Raw genomic sequence first — 20,235 nt, 5'->3', positions numbered from 1 at the left:
TTGGATAGTATGTATATCTGGCAAGAAGCAAGTCTTCTGACTAAGAAGTTATTTTTCAGGCTGTCATACAACTGAAAGCTAAGAAAATGATGAGAATTGCTTTCGTTCTTGAGACTGGTGTGGCCTTATCTCCCACTACAATGACTGTCCTTTTGAGTTCATTCCCCCTGAGCAGATGTTCAGCCACTGCTCCTTAACTGTTATATTTGAATGCCTCATAGCCAATAAGGATGACAAAATACCCTGAAACCAGTGTTTGGCTGGTGAAACCCTAACTCAACTGCAGACTCTTCCTTCTTGAGGAATTTCTCTGTAGATTTTTTCTGTCTCTGAAATCCTCTATTTGAACCTGGCACAGAAGAGTAGTTCTTCCAGCTGGACTAGAAGATCCCATCTGTTTATTTGGCTCAGTTTTCCACAACTCCTATGACAGTTTTTCTGCCTAAACAGCTGAAATTTCAGGAACAGCACTGAGAATGAGAACTACTCCTTTATATTCTCAAGTATTCATGCCTGAGCGTGTAATACTCTAAAACACAAAACCATCTCTGAGGGGTGCTCACCAAACATTTAATCTCCCATATAACAGTAACCTGAAAAACATTGCTGCTTCTTTTCAAGAGCTCTGATAACAAATAAACCAGAAGATAAAATGTTTTCTCTATGTCTCAACAGATATAAAAAAGATACTGCACCACACTGGAATAACACAGAACTGTGACATACAAATCTTCTTGCACATCTAGGAACGGAGTGACAGAAGTTTCAATAAATTTTGAAAGGTATAGCTATTGCTTGGTAGTTTGAAAGTTATATACACAATGGAAGGAAAACAAAGGGGTGTAAGCATGTATTATGCAGGTAAACTTAGAAAGTTGTGATGTGAACACTAAAAATGAAGGAAGATCATGAAGGTATGTAAACAAAGAATGACACAGACAAAGCTAGATAGGAAGAGGATAAAGTACAAGAGGCAGAGAAGCAAGAGCAGAAATGATTCAAGGTGGCTGCACAGCCAAATATGAACACACACACACACTTGCTCAATACTGAAGACTTCCTGTTGTCACATCTCACAGTGAAAATCAGCAGCCTAGAAGCAATCAGGATTGCTGTACTATATTTCTGTGGGAGAAACAGGGATCAAGTTACATTGCAACAACATCTTTAAGTAGTCCTTAACTAAATTCCTGACAAAAAAAAAAAAGGACATAACTCTGACAGAAAATTGATGTAAAGGAGAGTATCTGTCAGGTTTGTTTCCACACTGTATTGATGAATGCCAGAAAAGATCATTCAGGAGGAACACAGATACAATTAATTATTTGTAATAGTTTTATAAGAGAAAAAAATTAGTACTTAAATATTGTATTCAAGGGCATGGCACTTGGCATTTTTTTCAGAATCCTTATTATTTCATATTGTTTCATTAAACTGCTTCTGCACTTTTTATTGAGCCATAACCAGACATGAGTTGCATGGATGGGCTTCATCTCAGAGGGAAGCTGCATTTCACTGGCAGGTTAAGATACCTGTTAGCAACTTGATTGCTTATTTCATTTTACTTGTATATTTTATACTAATAATTTAAAGCCCAGATTCTACTAAAATACATATATACCTAATATTAAAAATGCAAGTATTCTTACAACAATAAAGTCCATGATGGTATCAGGATTATAAAACAAAGACATGGTTTCTGGATTCTGAGCTCTTGAGAAACTATCTTTCACTTCAAATCTTGAGTTTATTTAGTTTGTAAACTCTCTGTCATTGAAACCATTCAAGATTCCACCTAGAAAAGCTTTATTGTAGGATCACAGAATAGTTAGGGTTGCAAAGGACCTTAAGACCATCTAGTTCTAACCCCCTGCCAAGGGCAGGGACATCTCACACTAAACCATGTCACACAAGGCTCTGTCCAACTTGGCCTTGACCACCAGAGATGGAGCATTCACAACTTCCATGGGCAACCCATTCCAGTGCCTCACCACACTTACAGTAAAGAACTTCTTTCTATCCAATCTAAATTATCCCCACTGCATTTATGAAAAAAAAGTGAGCCTATAAAAACCTGTGATGAAAAAGAAAGATGGAATTACCACTGCAGCCAGAAGTCATCTAGAGCTATAGTCAGGAGCACTGACTACACGGCTAAGAATGACAGCGAGTATTTTGTTTCTTCCCCAAACAAATCAAAGTTCCCTTTAATCAGTCACAAAGATAATTTCTAGAAGGGAAGAATTCCTGAGCTGGTTTTCATGCTCTTCTCTTTAGCACCAACCCTAAACAGTTTAGCTAAGGAAGTTATTTCAGTAAGACGACAGCAACAGAAAGCTGTTCATTATGTTATACATATGTTTTACAATAATATTGTACCAACACTTGCTTTTTTTTTCAGTAAAATTAAGTGCACAGAAAAAAGGTTCCACTTTATGAAAATACATGTTTCAAAATAAATTCCAGTCTGTATAGTTTTCTTTGACATTCCAGTAATTCCTATTAAAGAGAATTTAATGGAGTAACAAACATTTTGCCAGTTTATCTTTTCGGCACATTATGCAATTCATGTTCTTCACTTTGGCATTGTTTAACTTTCTGCCTGAATGCACAGAATTATATCCAAATAATATAAAGAAGCTACTCAGGAAAACAGTTACACAGCTTAATGTAATTCAAATGGTCAAAATTATTATAAAAAAATCCAAACCAAAACAAAACAAAAACCGACAAAACCAACACAGAGTTATTTTTCCTATGATTCAGACTTGGAACAAAACAGAGCTTAAAACTTCTGATGCTGGAAAAGGACACATTATATAGGTTTCCTTGGACAGGGAACTTAAAGTCACCCATGTAGAGAATCCTGGAGACAGATGTTGTGAGAAAGATTGCTTCTCTGACCTGAAAATGGAGTTTGCACAGAGCAGGAAGGTTTACAATGATGATGTTTCAGCTACAGCTGTAAGTCACTGGGCTGCCTGAGGAATGAATACGTGCATAAAGTGCTTTTAAGACAACTGCAACTTTCCATCACAGTGAGCTCTTAAAGACTCCTTAAGGGAATATCAAAGCAATCCAGGTCCTGTTACCCTACTTAAGTAGTCAAAACTGACGTCTAAAAGCTGAGTCTGACCTTGGTCTGAGATTTACAGAACAGCTTACAGTGCAGGAATAGGCTTAATCCCTTGAGAAGCAGAATTGTGTCTTGGATGAGAGATCTCATACACATCTCTGACTGATACATATCTCTAACTGTGCTGTCCTGGAAAACCTAAAGCACACCTAAATAAATACTCTTTAAAGCAAATTAGAGATTAGAGTAGAAGGAACTATATATCTCTGTGAAAATGAATGTATAAGATGCAGAGTGATGCTGTCTCTTCTGCTAGCAAAAGAAGGTAAAAGAAGAAATAGGATCCCTCTATGTTTGCAAAACCATAATGAGAGACACTCGACACAGAGAATGCTTTCTGTCACCAACCAAGCAAGACCATCATGCACTTCCAAAGCCATCTTTATTTGGAAGGCTCCTGTGCTATTAATTCCTGACATTAACCCAAGAGTGTTTTACCAGCATGGTCTTGTATAGGGCCAAAAAGATTTTAAATTATTAAGACCTAATCAAAAATATAAATGAAATCATGCAGATGCAAGTAGAAGTAGTAAGATTATACACAAAGGTAAGGTACCTTTACGGCTCTTCACAAGATCAGGCTGTAGCTAAGTGCTCTGATACATATCACAGGAAGCTTTGGGTTTCTGCCACCATTAAAACAGGATAGAGATTCTTTCACGCCAGTTTAACCTTCCTGCCACATTTCTTACACTTCCTTGGGACTGAATCTTTCATTTAGAGGGCATGTATACTCTTGCAGAGCAAGACAGCTGATTTAACACATGGATGGAGAATCACCAGTTAACTTAGATCAGCCTTGACTAAATTCTATTATTGAGAACACCAAAACAAGAGAAAAAGTCAAGATGTTCAGGAGGATGAAATCTAGAGTGGTTACCACCAAAACAGTATTATTTACCTGCTGTCAAAAATAGGCAATGTACCAGGACTGATATTGGTATGCAAAAGTACTGTGGTATCAGAGAAGATACTGGCAAAACTTTACTATTTGGAGACATGTTTATATATTATTCTATTTTTATTCTGTAATATTTAATAATCACATAGTTGTGAGGTTGTTATAGATATAATAGATACAGATATATCCTTGAATATTAACCAAGAGTCTTGGGTCCCCCTTCCCTCTACAGCTATATCCCATGGAACCTTGCAAAGCAGGTTCCTGAAGAGGCCAAAGTCTGCTCTCTTGAAGTCCAGGGCAGTGAGCTTGCTGCACGCTCTTCTCACTATCCTGAGGACGTCGAATACGACCATCTCGTGATCACTGCATCCAGGACTTCAAGGATCACCTGCTACAAGCTCAGGAGTGTTGCATCCCATCTAGAAGGAAGTGCAGCAGGAGGGCCAGGAGACCTCCTTGGATGGATAAGGATCTCCTGAGAAAAATTCACAGGAAAAAAGAGGCTTATAAAAAAGGTGGAAGCAAGGACAGGTGTCCTGGGATGAATACAGGGATGTTGTCCAGGAAGTTAGGGATTGGGTTAGGAAAGCTAAGGCCCAATTGGAGCTAAACTTGGCTAGGGATGTTAAAGATAATAGGAAGGGATTTTATAGGTATGTAGCGGCTAAAAAACAGACTAGGGACAATGCAGGCTCCCTCTGGAAGCTTTCGGGAGAACTGGCTACACAGGATTTGGAGAAGCCTGAGGTTCTGAATGACTTCTTTGCCTCGGTCATCACTGGCAAAGGCTCTGACCGCAGCACCCAAGTCTTGGAAGGCCACGAGGATGATCAGGGGACTGGAGCACCTCCCACATGAAGACAGGCTGAGAAAGTTGGGGCTGTTCAGCCTGGAGAAGAGAAGGCTACCTGGAGACCTCATAGTAGCCTTCCAGTATTTGAAGGGGGCCTACAGGGATACTGGTGAGGGACTATTCATTAGGGACTGTAGTGATAGGACAAGGGGTAATGGGTTCAAACTTAAACAGCAGAGGTTTAGATTGGATACAAGGAAGAAATTCTTTACTTTGAGGGTGGTGAGGCACTGGAATGGGTTGCCCAGGGCGGTTGTGAATACTCCATCCCTGGCAGTGTTCAAAGCCAGGTTGGATGAAGCCTTGGGTCATATGGTTTAGTGCGAGGTGTCCCTGCCCATGGCAGGGGGGTTGGAACTAGAGGATCTTGAGGTCCTTTCCAACCCTAACTATTCTATGATTCTATGATTCTACGTGGTTAATTTATTAAAGCACTAAATAGTGCTGGATCTTGATTAATCTTTTTTTTTAAATGAGGAAAAGCATAGTTTTAGCACAGATATAATAGGTGCCTGACAGCTAATCTTAATAAAGAAATTTAGGATTTGTAATTGCTTGTCATTCTCAAAACTCCTGAGTTATGCAGTATTTCTTTCTAAATACGAATATAAATACACATCTATATTATAGCCAAGAAACAACTACTATTGCTTTTATAGTCTGGACACACTTGTTCAATTTAGATAAACTCTAAGGATCTATTTATTATATTACCTCAATGAAGGTCGGTCAGAAGCTGCTAGGCTCAGCCTGCAGACCACATTTCTGGGTTAGAAGATGGAGATGAGAAGGCCACAACTGCTCTCATTTCCAGAGCCCTGAAACCCAGTATTTGAAATGCTGGCCAGCTTCTATCACTTGAAAAAGAAAAAAAAAAAACAAAAAAAGTAGATGTATATATAGTATGTAAAAGTGCAAATTCAATGGTGAACTAATTCTGGTAAAATGGAAGCCAGAAGCAGTTGGTCCAGCTCTTAAATTGTCTCTTAAAGGAAAAGATTTCCTGACACCTTGCTCAGAAAGTAGTTTAAATCACATTCAAGCCTCTGAACATTAGCTTCTGTCTTTTATTCTATCACTGTATTCTACCATGCACTGTTCCATAAATGCCATTAGACTTCCATCTTTCTTCTAAGATTTTCTCTGATCTTTTTGCTGCTTTGTAATGTCATCCTCATTCCAAATTTCTCTAATTTTGTTTTTCAAGTGAGCAAAGGGCAGAAAGAGACCTATGAATGTGCTCTACATCATGTTTTCTTAGTGCTTCTTTTTTAATAAGGATAATGAATACACACAAAGTGATTGTCCCTCAACACAGCTACGGCTGTCTGAACCAATGCAAACAAGAGTCCAAAATAGCTTAACACTTCCATTGTTTATATCACTTTTGGCACAATCTTCAGGATCCAGCTGAGCTGCTTTTCAGCCTTGCTAAGCTAAAATGAAGGGAGAATCTAATAGAATCATGGAACGGTTTGGACTGGTAGGGACCTTAAAGATCATCTAGTTCCAATCCCCCTGCCAAGGGCAGGGACACCTTCCACTACACCCTGTCACTCAAGGCCCCAACCAGCCTGACCTTGAACACCGCCGGGGATGGAGTACTCACAATTTCCTTGGGCAATCTGTTCCAGTGCCTCACTACTCTCATAGTAAATATATTTGTATATAACCTCAATTTGCCCTGTTTAAGTTTGAACCCATTAACCCTTCTCCAATCACACAGTCCCTAACGAAAAGTCCTTCTCCAGCATCCTTGTAGGCCTTCTTCAGACACTGGAAGGCTGCTATGAGGTCTCCATGCAGTTTCTCTTCTCCAGGCTGAAAAGCCAACATTTTCCTAGCCTGTCATTTGACAAAAAAAGAGCAAAGGAAAGGGAAACAATGGAGCTGATTTCCCATTGCCTCCCATTGCATATTTCTTGTTTACATTAAGGCACATTCTTATGAGTTTGGTCTCATCAACACCAACATAAATCCAAAGTCTATACACAGAACTCCATACAGTTATTTTGGCTTTTTACATCTGTGAGTGAAGCACTTGGGCCAGGACATACAGAACACTACCAAGCAGTGGTCACTTGACACAGATGTAAAGAGCCCTGGAGAATGAGATCCAGCAAGCCACCCTAAGTATCCCTTACCAATTTCTAAACTTTTTTCCCAGTGTAGCTCAAAAATGCAAGCAAACAAATGCATAAAGCTATGCACAACTACATTTAAGACAAGAAAAAGAGTGGGAACTGTAAGAATTTATATAGCAGGTTGGATTTATTTGCAGAGAGCCTGAAAACTCAATCAATACTTCAAATGACAGACAAGATGAAACCGTCTACAATACATATATACACAACCGTCTACAATACATATATACTCTACAATACATATATATACACTGTAATGAGACCAAAATAAGATCTAAATCCTAAAAATCAATGTGGAGACCCCTGCAAGATTTGGGTAAGGCTGATGGGCCTTCTTTTCCCACCATCAATTCACTATACTTCAATGTATAATTCAATGTTCATTTTAATTGCTCTTCAATGCAAAGTACGCTGCAACACTTTTGCTCACTTCTGCAATTTAGTCATACAGTAACAGCTTCTAGGTTCATATGATTGAGAATCTCTGCAAAGATTTAGGAAAACATGGAAGAGAAAAAAATTAGCTGTTTATAGAGCTTACAAGGCAAAAATGAGAGTCCAGTAAAAATCCTCCTTTGGGCATTGTTTTCAGAAATCTCATTATAGTTTAGGCAATCTATTTGTTTTCTTAGGACTGATTTATAAGTCATGAAGGATTAGTGCTGACAGTACTACAGAGTTATGCTGGAATTTGCTCAAGGTCACACATGAGATCTGAGGTGAATTTATGAAGTGAACTTTTGTGTCTACCACCAGCTCGGCTCAGGAAAGTAACCCCACCACTACCCTGCTAAACGAACTCAATACAGAAATGCCCTACTACACCAAAGACCCCATAAAACACAAGTTTTGCAGTATGCAGAAGAGGATTCATCAAGGATGCTAGAAAGGGACTCTTCATCAGGGACTGTAGCAATAGGACAAGGGGTAACGGGTTAAAACTTAAACAGGAAGTTCAAGTTAGATAGAAGGAAGAAGTTCTTTACTGTAAGGGTGGTGAGGTACTGGAATGGGTTGCCCAGGGAGGTTGTGAATGCTCCATCCCTGGCAGTGTTCTGGGCCAGGTTGCACAGAGCTTTGGGTGACATGGTCTAGTGTGAGGTGTCCCTGCCCATGGCAGGGGGTTGAAACTAGACAATCTTAAGGTCCTTTCCAACTCAAACTATTCTGTGATTTTATGGTAAGAAGACAGGAGAAGAAACAGCTTTCTCCACTGCCTTCCCTTCAGAAACAGAGGGAATCCTCTCTGCCTCTCCTGCACCTCTTCCATAGCAGAACTCAATTTTAGCAGATTTTTTTTTTTTTTAAACTGGGGCAGATATATACCACCCCTGGACTAAATACTGGTCATTTTCACAGTATTATGGGTTTTTTTTCTTAATGCAGCTTGACTTCTTCCAAAGATTTCCCATTGTCTACTGCACTTTTTGGCTGCCTACTTGAGGAGGAAGCACTGCAAAAGGAGGTTGCCTCTTGCTCAAGAGCTGCACTCACCACACAGCACCAACCTCAGCGGCATTCCCACAGATCACCTCTCAATAATAACCCCATCCACTTGTTATTACATTTCTCAAAGTCCTCATTCTCCCCACATCACCAAACCTATGTCTTATCCTGGGCTGTGGTGTCCTCCACTGCCACCTCCAAGAGAGGACAAAGACCTTCTTCCCCTCATAGGGAGTACTGGGGTGCTGGTCCCCATTCTTGCCTTTCCTGCTTCCTCAGCTGCCTTTTAATTTCCTGCATACTCCTGAACATTGAGTTAATATCTGACAACTTCATTTGATCAGAGGGGTGATGTTTAAACCCATCACGTCCTCCTTTCCTCACACAGCTGACGGGACACAGGATGCAGGAAAGTGTTCGCTGTAGCAGAAAAAACCACCCAACCAAACCACTCACAGAAAGTGCCACAGTCAGCATATTTCCACACTTCATGAAGCAAACACTCAAGCGAATGACACGAAGCCGGCTGAAAAGAAACAGCGCAAACCTAATTCCTCACACGCTATCCAGACTCCAAACTAGACACTAAATTTCCGACCTAAACTGGATTTTCAGCCTGTTTCCCTATACAAACACCTTTTCCCCCGCCGAGGAGAGCGTTGAACCCGCACCCCAGCAGCACCGCCCGGTGCTTTGAGGTGAGGAAGCCGCACGGCTGCTCGGGAGTTGTAGTTCCCCGCCCAGCACGACATGGCGGCGCCGCGGGCTCTGGTGGTTCTCTCCGCCGCGCTCCTTCTGGCCGCTGCCTCCCAGGCCGGCAAGTACTCCCGGGAGGCCAACGAGGGGTTGGCGGCCGCCGGCTCCAAGCGGAGGGAAGCCGGGGAGTTCCGTGTGGTGAGGCTGAACCAGGTCTGGGAGAAGGCGCAGCGGGTGAGTGAGGCGGAGCGGGGACGATGGCGGCGCTCCGAGGGGCTGCTTTGGCAGCGCTCCGGGGGGGACCCAGGGTCGGGTTTGGCTGATGCCGACACTCATTCCCTGTTAGCCGCTTCGGGAGATGGGGACGGAGGGAGAAGCGGCGTGGACTGCGGTTGGAGCTGGGAACTTGTGTGTGAGGAGAAACCGAGGCTGTCCAGCCAGGCATCGCCTCCACAGGCCCCGGCTTGGTGGTGGGCCTCCGGGCTGTGGTGGCTTGGGTTTGGTTTTGTGTTTGAGGTCTGGGTGGCCCTGATGGGCAGCTCACATCCCACACCCCACACAGCCCAGTTCCCGGGCGGCTGTCCCAGGAGGCTGGGAACTTCGGGGTTGGATAAGGTCTTCTCTCAGGGGGAATCTCCTTCCCCTCTCCTGCTAGATATGTGTGTGTCATGGGAAGTGTTTATCTTCCCATGTTTAAATCTAGCAATGATACCACATGCCCAGAAAGTGGAAAAGAGAGAAACCCCTCTGGTACCATGGAGGATCTGGCTTCTGCACCTGCTGATTTAATGTTTTAGCCCTTCTGCTAGGGGGCATGATGCTCTCGTATCTCCTGAGGCCTTAATTCCTGCTTTGCACAGGTCAGGAGCTCACTGCACAGTAGAGTAAAACCCCCTCTAGTTTGATGGTTATGTCACTTTCCTTTATACCAAGTGATGTAGTCACACATGCAGGAGGACCAGCAAATGGGTATCCCCATTCCCAGATGCTAGCCTTACTTCTGGCAATGCTACTTGAATTTCTCTCACTCTGAGCTAAAAAAAATACTTAATTAACATTAAAATACAGTAAAAGTATTCAATTACAGTGGAAATACTTAATTACAGCTAAGCAGAACAGCTCCTACAGGAGGGGAGGAGCACACTGCACACCCATATTCATCCCGTGAATATTGTGGAGCGTGGAAGCTCCCTAGGAAGGTCATAGCTGGTAAAGGGTCAGTTCTCTCAGGCAAAGGAATATAGTTAATATTTTGGATTTACTGTATCCTAGATGGACATTCCCCAGCCTGAGCTATTGAATTAGAGGCAGGACATGCCTGGGTTTAGTATAAAAATAGAACTCCTGTGATAGTGTTGCCTCCCAGCATGCCAAAAAGGTATCAAAAATACTTGTTCCCTCAAAGGGAGAAGGATGAGATAAGAGATCATAGGGCAGTGTGTGATAATGAAACTCCAGCTGTGACCTGACAGCTGAAGAAGAAACACCATGAATACTAGAAGTAAACTGCGGTCATAGTATTGTTAGTTTCCTCTTATTTTTCCAATTAGTCTTTTTTTTATTTTCACACCTGGATCTTCTGAAATTCACATCAGAGGTGCTTTACATCACCTAAGATGCTAAAATGTAAACTGAAGTTAACTGCCGAGTGAAGAACTAAGCTTTAGTAAATTCTTACAGGTGAGGGACAGATTTTATAGAAGCAACAACTATTTGAACTAAATTTGTGACCATCTAAATTTCACTTTTCAATACAATTGACACCCGGTCTGTGTTTTAGAAAAAGTTATTTTTTAGTCTGGACAAGGTCTGAAAAAAGGGGAAAGCTATACCTGTGTGTTAGATTTGCTTGGAAATATTTTTGAGTACCAATGTTGAACATTTCATTTTGTTAATGATGGAGAATAGTACTGAAAATGAAGAACTTCTTTGTTTCGACAGAAAAGATAGATATTGCAGTTCAGTGTTGCTACACACAACTGAATGAGCAGTCCTTCAGAAAGCCCCAAAACCTTACTTAGTGGGAACCAGGAGCTGGCAAGCTGGAATTCCTGCCCGTTTCCCTGAAGGAGGGAGGTTTTGATCTTCCTCCAGAGTCTCTTCATAGATATTTTATATAGACTCTTTAAAAAGTGATTTAAATACAAGAGTTCTTCTTAGTCAGACACTAAATCTAGTTATTTGAACCAATGACAAATATTACACAGGTTTCACAAAGTACATGGTTTGGCCCACTGGTTTCTAGCAATCCACTGTTCTGATTGTTGCTACTGATGTAGTTCTAGCATCGTTTGTTATCAGGGCTTCCAGCTTCCTGGCCATCCCAGGCTCCAGAAATGAGGACATGTTGCTCCTAGAAAATGAAAGAACTCTTTCTTCTCAGAAGAGAGGGCATAGGTAATGATAATGCACGTAATGTCTGTAGCCAGGTGAACAGCAAACAACTTGATTTCCAGTGCTCATTCCCAGATGTTAATATACGGGCAGCATAAGGAATAAGGAATGAGTGTAAGGAACTTGGTGCTTTGTTATTTAATCATTAAACTTGGCTTTTCACCTCTGCTTCTAGTTATTCGAATATATGACTGATGTTAGTAATGTGGAGTCTTACCTGTTGACGTTTTTTATATGACATCATTCAAGGTCTTACATGAGATGATCTTGAAGGAAACAGTGCTTGAGATATATACTTTAAATTAGCTTGTGTATTCACTTCTGCATTACATAAATGGGACAAGCAAAAGTCTTCCAACTGGTTTTAAAGGATGTATAATGTTTAAAAGGACAGTTAGCTGAGTTTTGCAGTAAATTATAATGAGAATCAGAAAAACATTATTGGAATTGGGAGGAATTTGACTATACTTTCTTTTTTTCTCGTAAGGACCAGTGGACTTAATGTATTTACTTAGTTTTTATTAAGATTTTAAAATGTTTGATTGATGATGTCTCCAAACTTTATGTTTAGAATTTCTGATATTCTTGTCTGGAACTTTTAGAAAACGGAAAATGGTATTTGTTTTGAGATTGAACTGACTGTGGAGAGTTAAACTGCATTGTGTAATCTTTTATGCATAGTGTGTCTTTGATGTGAAGTCATACATTTAAAGTAGTATTTTCCTATTTTTGAAGTAGTTAGGAGCTGAATTAATTGTTATACAAGTTATTGATGGTGGGTTTTATACTGGATCTGCTCAGCCTATCTACATATTAAATCCACACCAGCTGGATGCTGACGTTAGAGCACAGAACTGCTGAGATGGTTGGTCATTTCCTTCACAACTTTGAGCAAACTTTTCACCCAGTCTTTCTCCTGACAGCTCAGAGCGCAGTGTTTTGCTGAGCAAAACATTGTTACTTGGTGCCACTGCAGCAGTGACATTCTGTCTGTCCTGTTCCAAAAAAGCAAATAAATTCATGATTAAGGTTTGGGGTTTTTTTACTTTAGCACATACTAAAAATCATAAATAAAACGGTTCCTTCTAAGTGCTTAGTTTCTGTCAAGCAGTTCCTCAAAAGCAGATGGTAAAGAAAATAGAAATACTTCTTTGCTTTAGTATTAGAGGGATCAGAAGTTTTCATGTGTTCTATAAATTTCATATTTGCCCATGATTCTAACTACTCTAGATTTTAGAAAATTATTTCAGTAAGCCAAGTGCAAGATACAGAAAAATAAAACAACTTAGTGAAATAATTATATTCAGTAGCACAAGACTAACTAATTGGACAGCCTGAGCCGAAATCAGAAGCAATAATGTGCATAGGTTTCTGAATTCCTGTCAGTAGGAGTTTAGTGCATTAGCTGAAAATAATCAAGTAACCTGCTGAAACTCAAGTGGATGGCTAAATCTTTTCAGTATCAGCCTAATGTTTAAAAATAATACTGAGTTCTGAGTCTGTGTTTATTAAACATACTACTTCCTCTCTGAAAATGAGAATTTTCATAATCTGTTACTTCCTCTCTGAAAATGAGAATTTTCATAATCTGTAATCTGATTTTAATGGCAACCCGCATAAGCTTGCCCTTGGACAGATGAGCCCAGCTGGTTCAGAGCTGGATCTGAGCTGCTAGGAGCTGGCTGCTTAGTAGTCAGAAGTTGAAGGACTCAGCTCAGACAGAGCTGTGTTGGAAGTCACACTGCTCATGGTTTTGGATCTCTGTTCTTCTCTGGGCTTTTCCTTACCTCACCTTCTTGTAATTAACATGCACACATAAAAAAGAAGTTCTGAAGCATTAATATGATTTGTTATATTCCTTTGTTTTAAACTGAAGAGATAAACTGTCTAAAATACAGAAGTTCAGAAGTCAGTCTCAATTTAAAGCAGTGCTGCTTAGCCAACATTCTATTAGTCATTATCTCTATTCCTGTTTTCTCTGTATTTCGCAAAATTTCGTGCTGACCTCTACCATTCATTGAAATTTTTTTTTTATAGCTTCAGCTTCAATGTCTTATCTTTCTGTTCTTTTACATGGGACAGGAATGCCTGTAGGTTTTGTATGTTTTTAATGTACATGAACCATGTTAAGAAGTGATCTTAGCAATTTTTGCTCTTTGATCATAGTAAAAATTGCTGGTGAAGTGGCTCTTTGACCTGCAGGACCATCCTCAGAGTCCTGCAAAACCATGGTCACAAAATTTACCAGCTCACTGTATCTATAGGTTTAGGAGGTGGTCCACAAGTATCCTGGTTGCACACATGGCAGTAATAGCATCTTGTTGGAGAAATTGGATCAATTCTGCTTTTGTGAATTAGTGAAACTGAATTGATTTAATCAATATTTTGGGGTTTTTTGCCTTTTTTTTACATTCTTTGTTATTGCTACTGGATATTTTTAAGGAAGAATGATTTTTAGAAGGCAGTCCTGTTAAAAGTGGAAGGAAAATCCTATTTAAATTACTTGAAAGAATGCCAAAGAAATACACAAATTTTTAAACTTTACTTAATTCCGCTGTCATCCAAGTAGCTGAAGAGCTGAGAGAGAAGGCCACATGATGATCATAGACTCATAGAATCATAGAACATCATTAACGTGATGGCTCTGTTAACATTGCTATGCAGGGGCATAACCATGTTTGTAAGCAAGAGGTGTTATGTATGCATGGACTCATACCTTAATGCCCTTAAATTCAGATGGATACATAGCATTTAAAAAAAAAGCTGTGCAATAGTGGCTGTGCATCTATACTGGCTTCTGAGGTAACACTGCTGCAGGAGATGACTCCATATAACTGAATACAAACCTTTCTCTGTTCTTGTTAGCTTCAGCTCTCTGCTGTGAAACTGGCAGAGCTGCACAGTGATCTAAAAATACAAGAAAAGGATGAGCTAAGCTGGAAAAAACTGAAGGCTGAAGGGCTAGATGAAGATGGAGAGAAAGAAGCCAAACTTAGACGAAACTTAAATGGTAAGGCATATCTTTGCAGAAGTTTAAACTTTGACTCAGACACATTCATGGTTAGACACCTGTGGTTATGTTTGAACCCTGAAATAACAGGTTGTCCTTCCAGACACTGAGCACACGTGAGTTCGTTGGAGGTCAGTAAGGAACTGCAGGAGGCTAAGAGACTCCTTTGCTCCTGATGTTTTCAGAAGAGGTCATTAAATCCAGACCTCTGTGTCCTCTGTTAGGTTTTTCAGTGTGAGCTGCAAACTAGAGCTCTGCAAGAAAGGATGTCATCAATCTCTCATCTTCCATACATCTGTAGTTGGTTTTAATGTTTCTGTATCTTCTATTCCCTTGCAGTCATTATGACTAAATACGGAATGAATGGAAAGAAGGACTCTCAACTAGTTGATACCAACTACATTAAAGATGGTACAGAAAGTGATACACTGGATGATCCAAGACTGGAAAAATTATGGAGCAAGGTGAGTAAGGTTTCTAGGAACTGGAGAGTGTTTCTTTGAATTACTATTTGTGTATTCTGGGAGCTGCCTGACTTGAATAGCTTTAGTACTCTGCTTTTAAGTACTGGCCAAGCTGTGCTCTCAGGGCATGCCATCTGCATCCAGGTCACCAGGCATGGCAGGTTCTCTTTACCAAAGAAAACTCTTGCATCAGTCTGCATGGAGGATAAAATCTTGAATCCATTGGAGACAAACAGTTTTTCCTTCAATTTCACTGAACGCACAATTTTGCTTTGTGGAACTGTTACACTGTGTGGTAGTACACTTCATGCTGGTTTTCCTGGTTTTCTTGTTTCTGGGCTTTTTTTTTTTAAAAAATGTATTTAAAATAGAACCATTTCATAGACTGATTAAAAGGGAAATGTATAGTGGGGGATGTTACATAAGAACTTTCCCAACCTGGTATTCAAGTGAAAATTTCCAGGATTTGCATTAATGCATACAAAAACTAAACTGTCAGTCTAGGCAATTAAAACTGACAAGAGTCATACTCTTTGAGAATGAAATAATCTAAGTTTTAAGAAATAGGAAGTCAGGTAAAGCAAACAATTCTTACACCAGTTTACTGCAGTGGTAGCAAAGCAGAAAAATAATTGCTGGGGTTTACAATGTTGCTGTAACTAGATATAGCTCTGGCAAGGGACATGATGTCATGTGGTTTAGGGAACAGTAAAGTGCATTAGATGGAAATATTCCCTAAACAGAAAAAAAAGGGGGCTGGGGCTGAACAAGTATCAGTAACATTCACCTTCTATCATTTGTTGCAGCAGATAAGTCACAAGATTTGTGGGTAGTGCTCCTGCTGTCTGACCAGTACTTTCCTAATTGCCAAAAGTACTCTAGTGAGGAGCAAATCAATGCAGAGCAAATGCACAGCACTGATAAAATCTTCCCTTACCAACAGAGTAAGATTAAAGACTGTACTTAATATCAAGCTGCATCCATCATGCAAACAGTGCCCTTACAGTTGCATGTGAAGCTCAGTGGCTTTTATTTCTGTATTAAATTGTTTCCTGTGGCATAGAAATGACAGACACTTTTCACTGATAGCCCATAGCAAGTCTAGCTTTATAAGTCTGAAGGAAACTTCCTCTTGACATGATTAAAGCCACCATATCCATTGATGTCTAAATCCTGACCTCATACTAATATAAAGGGATTTAAAACAAAAGATCTTAAGGAAAAGCTGGATTTAATATTATTCTAAGTGTGTTGGGAAAAAGTTTTGGCTGTTTGAGTGTGCTTAAAAGCGCTTGGCCTGGAAGGCATAATGAGCTCATGTTTCTTTCAGGCCAAGTCCTCTGGGAAGTTCTCTGATGAAGAGTTGGATAAGCTTTGGCGAGAATTTAAGCATCACAAAGAAAAGATCCATGAATACAATATTCTACTGGAGACTGTGAGCAGAACAGAAGGTGCCTAAACTTTATTTAGACAGAAATCAGTACAACTGTTTTCTGTGCCCATTGACTCCATTGTTTCCAAGTTCCTTTGAAACTCCTGAAGTCTAACATTTCTGTCAGAACTGTGTGCAGATGCTGACATTTCCAGATACTTCCTGGGTTCAGTTCTGCATTAGCTGCCAAAAATTTTGCCTGCTAATGAAAATTATTCCAGTTCTCTGATTCTGCCTGCATTTCAGCTAGGGACAATACCATCAGATTAGCAATGATGGCATAGTTTTCTGGAAATCATGCAGCAAGCATAGATCACACTGCTGCAAAATGTCCTAAAGTCTGCAGAACATGCATGTTTTATATCACCAGCTGAGAGCCCAAGAGGATATACCTGAATATCTTATGCACCTCATGGTATATTAAAACATTAAGAATCTGAATCCAGCTTGCTCTGCTAATGCCAGCTAAAATTGTTAGAGCCAGAGTATTCTAGAGCTTATATGCAGTTTGATGTTTGCATTGTAGAATCCAAGCTGGAAGCTGCTGGGAGGCATTTCAACATCTGATGGCCTGCTGGTTCATGAAATGGCCACACAAGTAGGCTCAGGACTCATAAACCATCCCTATCCTATTTCCTTGGGATATTTCTAACCTAGGAAATAACATTTCTTTACTAAAATCTTAGCTGATGGTCAGTAGGAATTAAAAGGCATTTCTATAATATTACCCTCCACAGCACTTAAGGGGTATTGATCCTAATATATGTAATAATAACGTAAAAGGAATTACTGCTTCTTAAAGTGTGGTGTTGATGCTTTATTTACACACAGCTCAAATGCTTAGAACTTACAATCATTTATTGACCTCAGATTTGGGGGTGTTTCTGGAGCTCTTGACATATGAGGACTTGGTTCACAGTCACACTTCTTCTTCAACAGATATCCACAAAAATGTTATTAACCCTGAAGAGAACCCGGTGAAAGAGGAAATCTTGCACAACAAACACAGGGAGCTCAAAGACAAGCTAAGAAGCATCAATCAGGGGTTTGAGCGTTTGCGTAAAGTCAGTCACCAGGGATATGACGCAACCAGTGGTATGATACAGTGGGTTTTCTGCTTGTTTGGGATCAATTTGAATTTTAAAAATTTTTAAATCAGTGGGCAAGGAATAAGATGTAATCGCAGTACATGATCTGACCACAGTAGACAGAAGAGATACAGCCACCCTGTTCTATTCAGAAGCCAATACTAAAAGCCTACTGAAGGACAGTAGGACAACCTGTAAAGAGGATAGTTGTGTCTTCCATGCCCACATGACTAGGGATATTATGCCCTCAACCCCAGAAGGGTAGGTAAGTGAGACAACATGCAGGGCAAGCAGTGGTGTTACTCAGTTCCTAGGGATTTCTTTGCTTTTTAAAAAATGCCTGCTACAGCAATACTGTAGTTTTAAGTACTTGGATTTTCTCCTATTTCATCTAAATAGGCATACAAGTAATGCAGTGCTTAATATATTTATGTGTTTGTGTGTGTATGTATGTCAGAAGGCATGCTCTTCTTTCATAGAAGTTGAGCATGAGAGCATTGTGTCCACATTTTCATTTAGTCGTTGTTTGTTTAGAATTTGAAGAACCAAGAGTGATTGATTTGTGGGACATGGCCAAATCGGCCAATTTCACAGAGAAAGAACTTGAATCTTTTCGGGTAAGTAGAATTGCAGTTAGATCTCTCACGCAAAGATATTTTTCCACTAAAGATGTTAACTCAATGTTAACTTTGAGTACAGAATGTAAGTCTGAGCAGAAAACAGCAGATTTAAGATCAGATTTTGAAAAGAGGCTTCTTTAAAACATTGTCTGCCTTCCTCCCTCCAGTCCAATATTCTTATATGTAAACTTTTATTTGGCATTCACTGCTGTCATCTTCTAGCATCTTATGGCCATCAGCAGTCTGTTTGAGCACTCTACAGTTGGAGGTTTTCGGCACCTGCTTTCAAAATTAGGTGTCTGGGTGGTGATGATAATATATTGTCCACATCTTTGTAAGAAGCAGGGAACTGAAAAAGCTTTCTGTGCTTAACTTAGTAAAGTAGTCTTGGCAAGAAAAGAGAAAGGAAAGAAAATCCTATGAAACTGTGTTTATTTGTTCTAGGAGGAACTGAAACACTTCGAAGCAAAAATTGAAAAACACCATCATTATCAGAAACAGTTGGAGATTTCACACCAGAAACTGAAGCACATAGAGGGAACTGGAGATAAGGATCATCTTAACAGAAACAAAGAGAAATATGCCATGCTGGAAGAAAAGACAAAAGAACTAGGATATAAGGTCTGTATAAATCCAGTGTACATACATGTTGGAAGTTTAATGTGGCAGTAGAGGGTATGTAGATTACCCAATGCTGATTTTTGATGCAAGTTGAGTAACTTCCATAGGAGTTGTTCAAGACATGCCTGTGCTCCATGTTTATACAGGACATGCATGATCGTCTTTTATAGGCCTCGTTCTAAAATGCCTGGAATCTCCCTGGTCTCTGCTCTTTGCTATTGTCACATGTACTGACAGAAAAGTATGAATATATGATACTGATAATTCCTGGTCTTACTAAAACTTGTGTGATGTGTTTTGTTTTTCTGCCAGGTAAAGAAGCACTTGCAAGACTTATCCAGCAGGATCTCTCAAGGTCTTCAACACAATGAATTATAAAAACTGGTTCCCCTTCATGGGATCAATTACATGCTTAAGGAATAACACACAACAGATAATGTGTTTTTTCAACAGGTTTTACCAAGGAGTCCCTCTGAAATAGTGAGGATTGAACAGAGTTGTCCTGGAAGAAATTTTTTTTTTGTCCACTTAATTGCTAGTTTTCTATTTGCACTATCAAATTATTAGATTATAAATGTAAGTTGCACATCTTGGATCATATATATCTTAGGTCTGAATCAAGTAACAGCCTTTGAAATAAGCTGTTGTGTCAAAAGGAAAAATATGTGAACACTAACCTGATAGTTAGGAAAGGTGTTCTAATCAGTGAAAGCAAACACTGAGGTACAGGAAGTTAAAAGAGAGGCCAGAAAAGTCTTTTCTTTCAGTGTCCTATTACATTTTCTACTGAAGGTAACAAAAATATTCCTACTGACTTTGAGCAGGAGCTCAGAGCTGCACTGATTATGACTCCTTCACATGAGAGGGGGAGGAGAAGTAAGGAGGGAACAAGTATTGAGGTCAAATCACACAACTTAGTTACAGGCTAACGTATCTGAAGTTACTGAATGTATGTGTACAATTATCTTGTTCATGGTTGCTTGGTTTTGTAACACTTAGTCATTAAAAAAAGTCAAAACAAGATACTGGTGAGGCTTTTATTTTTTCTTCCCTCCCATTTAGTGAGAAGTAACCACACCTATTTTTTTGAGCATGATGCTTATTCCTTTAATCTAAAGTTCACTCACACATTAGTTTTTAAGACAGGAAGGGTAGCTTTGCACCACAAAAATGTGTTTCTGTGTTCTGAATAGGTAGAGGTTCTCTAAACCAGCTTCTCTCTGATCACATATTCCAGTACCAGTAAAGATTATTATAACTTCCCCTTTCAGGACCAGATTTTTCTGTTATATGTCATCTAGGTTGATATTTTCTATAGTCATAATGCTGACACTTTTCTTTCTCAGGCATTTCACATGAAACTGTTCCAGGAACAAGGTCAAGGCAAAGGTCCAGTGTAGGTGAATTATTACAGCTGCTTGGTTAAG

At 39.8% G+C, this 20,235-nt stretch overlaps 1 protein-coding gene across 1 annotated transcript; it reads left to right on the top strand.

The window, feature by feature from the left end:
• The first annotated feature begins 9,194 nt into the window (after positions 1-9,194).
• LRPAP1 (LDL receptor related protein associated protein 1) lies at positions 9,195-19,833 on the top strand. Its single transcript, XM_005148512.4, has 8 exons — positions 9,195-9,413; positions 14,439-14,583; positions 14,923-15,047; positions 16,378-16,498; positions 17,419-17,574; positions 18,102-18,184; positions 18,632-18,808; positions 19,121-19,833. Exons 1-8 carry the CDS (start codon positions 9,234-9,236, stop codon positions 19,184-19,186), a joined length of 1,053 nt encoding a protein of 350 aa, XP_005148569.1. The 5' UTR covers positions 9,195-9,233; the 3' UTR covers positions 19,187-19,833.
• The last annotated feature ends 402 nt before the right edge of the window (positions 19,834-20,235 follow it).

Source organism: Melopsittacus undulatus, chromosome 7 (genome assembly GCF_012275295.1).
Source record: "Melopsittacus undulatus isolate bMelUnd1 chromosome 7, bMelUnd1.mat.Z, whole genome shotgun sequence".
NCBI classification, from domain to species: Eukaryota; Metazoa; Chordata; class Aves; order Psittaciformes; family Psittaculidae; genus Melopsittacus; species Melopsittacus undulatus.
Note: the sequence above shows the minus strand (reverse complement) of the source record. Positions and strands in the feature narration are given on the sequence as shown.

Excerpts from the sequence above, each read along its gene's own strand:
- LRPAP1 (XM_005148512.4), top strand. The coding sequence starts at position 9,234 with ATGGCGGCGCCGCGGGCTCTGGTGGTTCTCTCCGCCGCGCTCCTTCTG. Across the intron at positions 15,048-16,377 it reads TGGAAAAATTATGGAGCAAG|GCCAAGTCCTCTGGGAAGTT; the intron begins GTGAGTAAGGTT and ends TGTTTCTTTCAG. Across the intron at positions 17,575-18,101 it reads GGGATATGACGCAACCAGTG|AATTTGAAGAACCAAGAGTG; the intron begins GTATGATACAGT and ends TTGTTTGTTTAG.